This window comes from Lactuca virosa, chromosome 2 (genome assembly GCF_052849685.1).
Source record: "Lactuca virosa cultivar CGN04683 chromosome 2, Lactuca_virosa_CGN04683_v6, whole genome shotgun sequence".
Lineage (NCBI taxonomy): Eukaryota > Viridiplantae > Streptophyta > Magnoliopsida > Asterales > Asteraceae > Lactuca > Lactuca virosa.
The window spans coordinates 214,341,783-214,344,205 of NC_136427.1; the positions used below are offsets into that span (position 1 = coordinate 214,341,783).

A 2,423-nucleotide genomic window follows, 5' to 3' on the forward strand; every position below is an offset into this window, starting at 1 on the left:
TTTGTCATTTGATTTAAAAAAAATTGATATTTGTTTAAAAATATAACAAATTTAGATGAGGGGTTTTATAATACATTTTATGAGATTTTATGAGATGCTTTTAGGCGTTTAATAAGCAAGCAACTCATTATTTAATGATTAATTCCACATAAGAATATCTTAGGCGTTTAATAAGCAATCAACTCATTATTTAATGATTAATTCGATATAAGAATTGATTTCTTGTAGGTGGAAGCTAACATATTACGTCATCAACTGTGTAACGAGATCTTCAGATTCATATATATAAAGTATCTTCCTATCTACATATTCATGGATACCTGTACCTATATATAGAGGCATATAAGGAAACAAAAAGCATCACCATCCAACATACAGTCTAGTTAAAAGGCTTTCAGGTGAAAATGATGAGGCTATTCGGTAGTTTGTTGGCCTCCTCAAAGGCATCCAAGCATCCTCTTCTTGTGTTAGAACGATCACTTGCTGCATATCTCGTTACTAACAAGCAATATGCCTATGAACCCCGGTTCTTTTCGGCTCAACCACAAAGTGCAATACCTCAAGAGTACGTACACTCTTCTCTTTGTGGTTGCAAATAAGGCTTATTCTTTTGAATATAGGATGATTGTTTTCATGTTTTACAATGCAGATTCAATTTTTCTCAGACGCATGCTGGTGATAAAAGTGTCCAAGAAAATAGCAGAAGTGGAATCCGTGTTATGTCTATACAACATGTGAAGCCTGATAAGCCAACTCCCCAAGACCTCCGATTATACAAGCTTTCTGCATTGGATCAAATCAATATTCCCTCTTACGTTCCATTTATTTTCTTTTATCCAAACAATGTTAATGGAAACACCAACATAAACATCGACAACTTGATGGTTGAAAGATCCAAACTGTTGAGGGATTCGTTGGCGGAAACACTTACTCGATTTTACCCATTTGCAGGAAAGTATATGGACGATAACAATATAGTATGTACTGACGAAGGTGTGCATTATGTCGAGACACGAGTTGATGGTGATCTCTCAAGTTTTGTGGCCAAACCAGATTACAGTTTACTCCAGGGGCTACTTCCCAGTCCCCTAAACTGTAAGGAGCCAACACTAGGACAATATCTGTCTCTGATCCAAGTGAACTTCTTTAGTTGTGGTGGTGTTGCTATTTCCATGTACAATTCGCATAAGCTTATTGATGGTCGCACATACTCCACGTTTTTAAATGCTTGGGCGTCTGCAGCAAAGGGTGATGATCCCCAGAAGATGGTTTACCCTGACTTTGTTTCTTCGTCTCTATTCCTTCCCAACACAAAAGCAGCTTCAAATGCATCTTGCCCTCTATCGTTCTTAGCAGTAAGGCCTTTGATGTTGAAGAGTGGAAAATGTTCCACCAAGAGATTTCGGTTTGATTCCTCAGCATTACAAGCACTAAAGGCCAAAGCAGCTGAAACTGTCTCCTCCACTCGTGTTGTAGCAGTCACCTCACTGATTTGGAAGTGCGCGACAGCTGCCGCAAGGAAATTAAACGGAGAAAGACCATCCATTTTGCAATTTGCCCTGAATATACGAGGAAGATTTACGCCACCCATACCAGAAAATGCGATTGGAAACATTTGCTGGACAGGTGTAGCTAGTTGTGAATTAAAAGACAGCTTAAGCTTGGAGACCATGATTGGGCACGTTAAAGCTGGTATAGCGAAAGTTGACAGTAGCTATCTTGAGAAGTTTAAAGGTGAACAAGGGAGTGATTATATTGTTGATGGGATGAAACGGTTAGGGGGTCAAATGTCAAGCTATGATGCAGATTACTATTCGTCTAGTAGCATGTGCAATTCTGGGTTATATGAAGCAGATTTTGGATGGGGAAGGCCAGTGTGGTCATGCTATGGGAATTTTAACGACAATATTCCTCTTTATGCCAATATCATAATATTGATGGATACAAGAGACGGTGATGGGGTTGAAGCATGGGTAACATTGGGCGAAGAAGAAATGGACATACTCGAGAATGACCCTGACCTCCTTTTATACGCTTCTGTGGAGCCTAGTCCTCTCCAAGCTTGATTGATGACTCTTTTTATACCTTCCCACTTTTATTTGCTGTAAAATATATCAACCAATAAGTGCTTTTCACGCTATACGAACATATGTTTGTATCATTTCCAAACCGTAAACCTACTTGTTGATTTCTTATATTTTATAGTTTACCGGTTTATCATTTATTTGTGCAATAGAAATTATACCGCATTTGTGTATTTGCAAGTTTATCAACACTACAAGAAATGACCTCAAGTGAAAAGACAAATGTCCTCAATATTGAAGGTCAAAAATTGGTTAACATAGCTCCATAATTGTGCCGGTCGTCGCTATAGAGTATAGACCCCATATATCGTAGATCTTGTAATTACTTGTAGCAATTGT

At 38.2% G+C, this 2,423-nt stretch overlaps 1 protein-coding gene across 1 annotated transcript; it reads left to right on the forward strand.

Annotated features, from left to right (window-relative positions):
- The first annotated feature begins 359 nt into the window (after positions 1-359).
- LOC145156781 (limonoid 7-O-acetyltransferse-like) lies at positions 360-2,161 on the forward strand. Its single transcript, XM_079076032.1, has 2 exons — positions 360-565; positions 650-2,161. Exons 1-2 carry the CDS (start codon positions 405-407, stop codon positions 2,064-2,066), a joined length of 1,578 nt encoding a protein of 525 aa, XP_078932158.1. The 5' UTR covers positions 360-404; the 3' UTR covers positions 2,067-2,161.
- Positions 2,162-2,423: the final 262 nt, after the last annotated feature.

What these genes read in the sequence shown, in the direction of transcription:
- LOC145156781 (XM_079076032.1), top strand. Translation starts at nt 405, where the DNA reads ATGATGAGGCTATTCGGTAGTTTGTTGGCCTCCTCAAAGGCATCCAAG. An exon ending in CAAAGTGCAATACCTCAAGA is followed by an intron (nt 566 to 649) that starts GTACGTACACTC and finishes TTTACAATGCAG; the next exon opens with ATTCAATTTTTCTCAGACGC.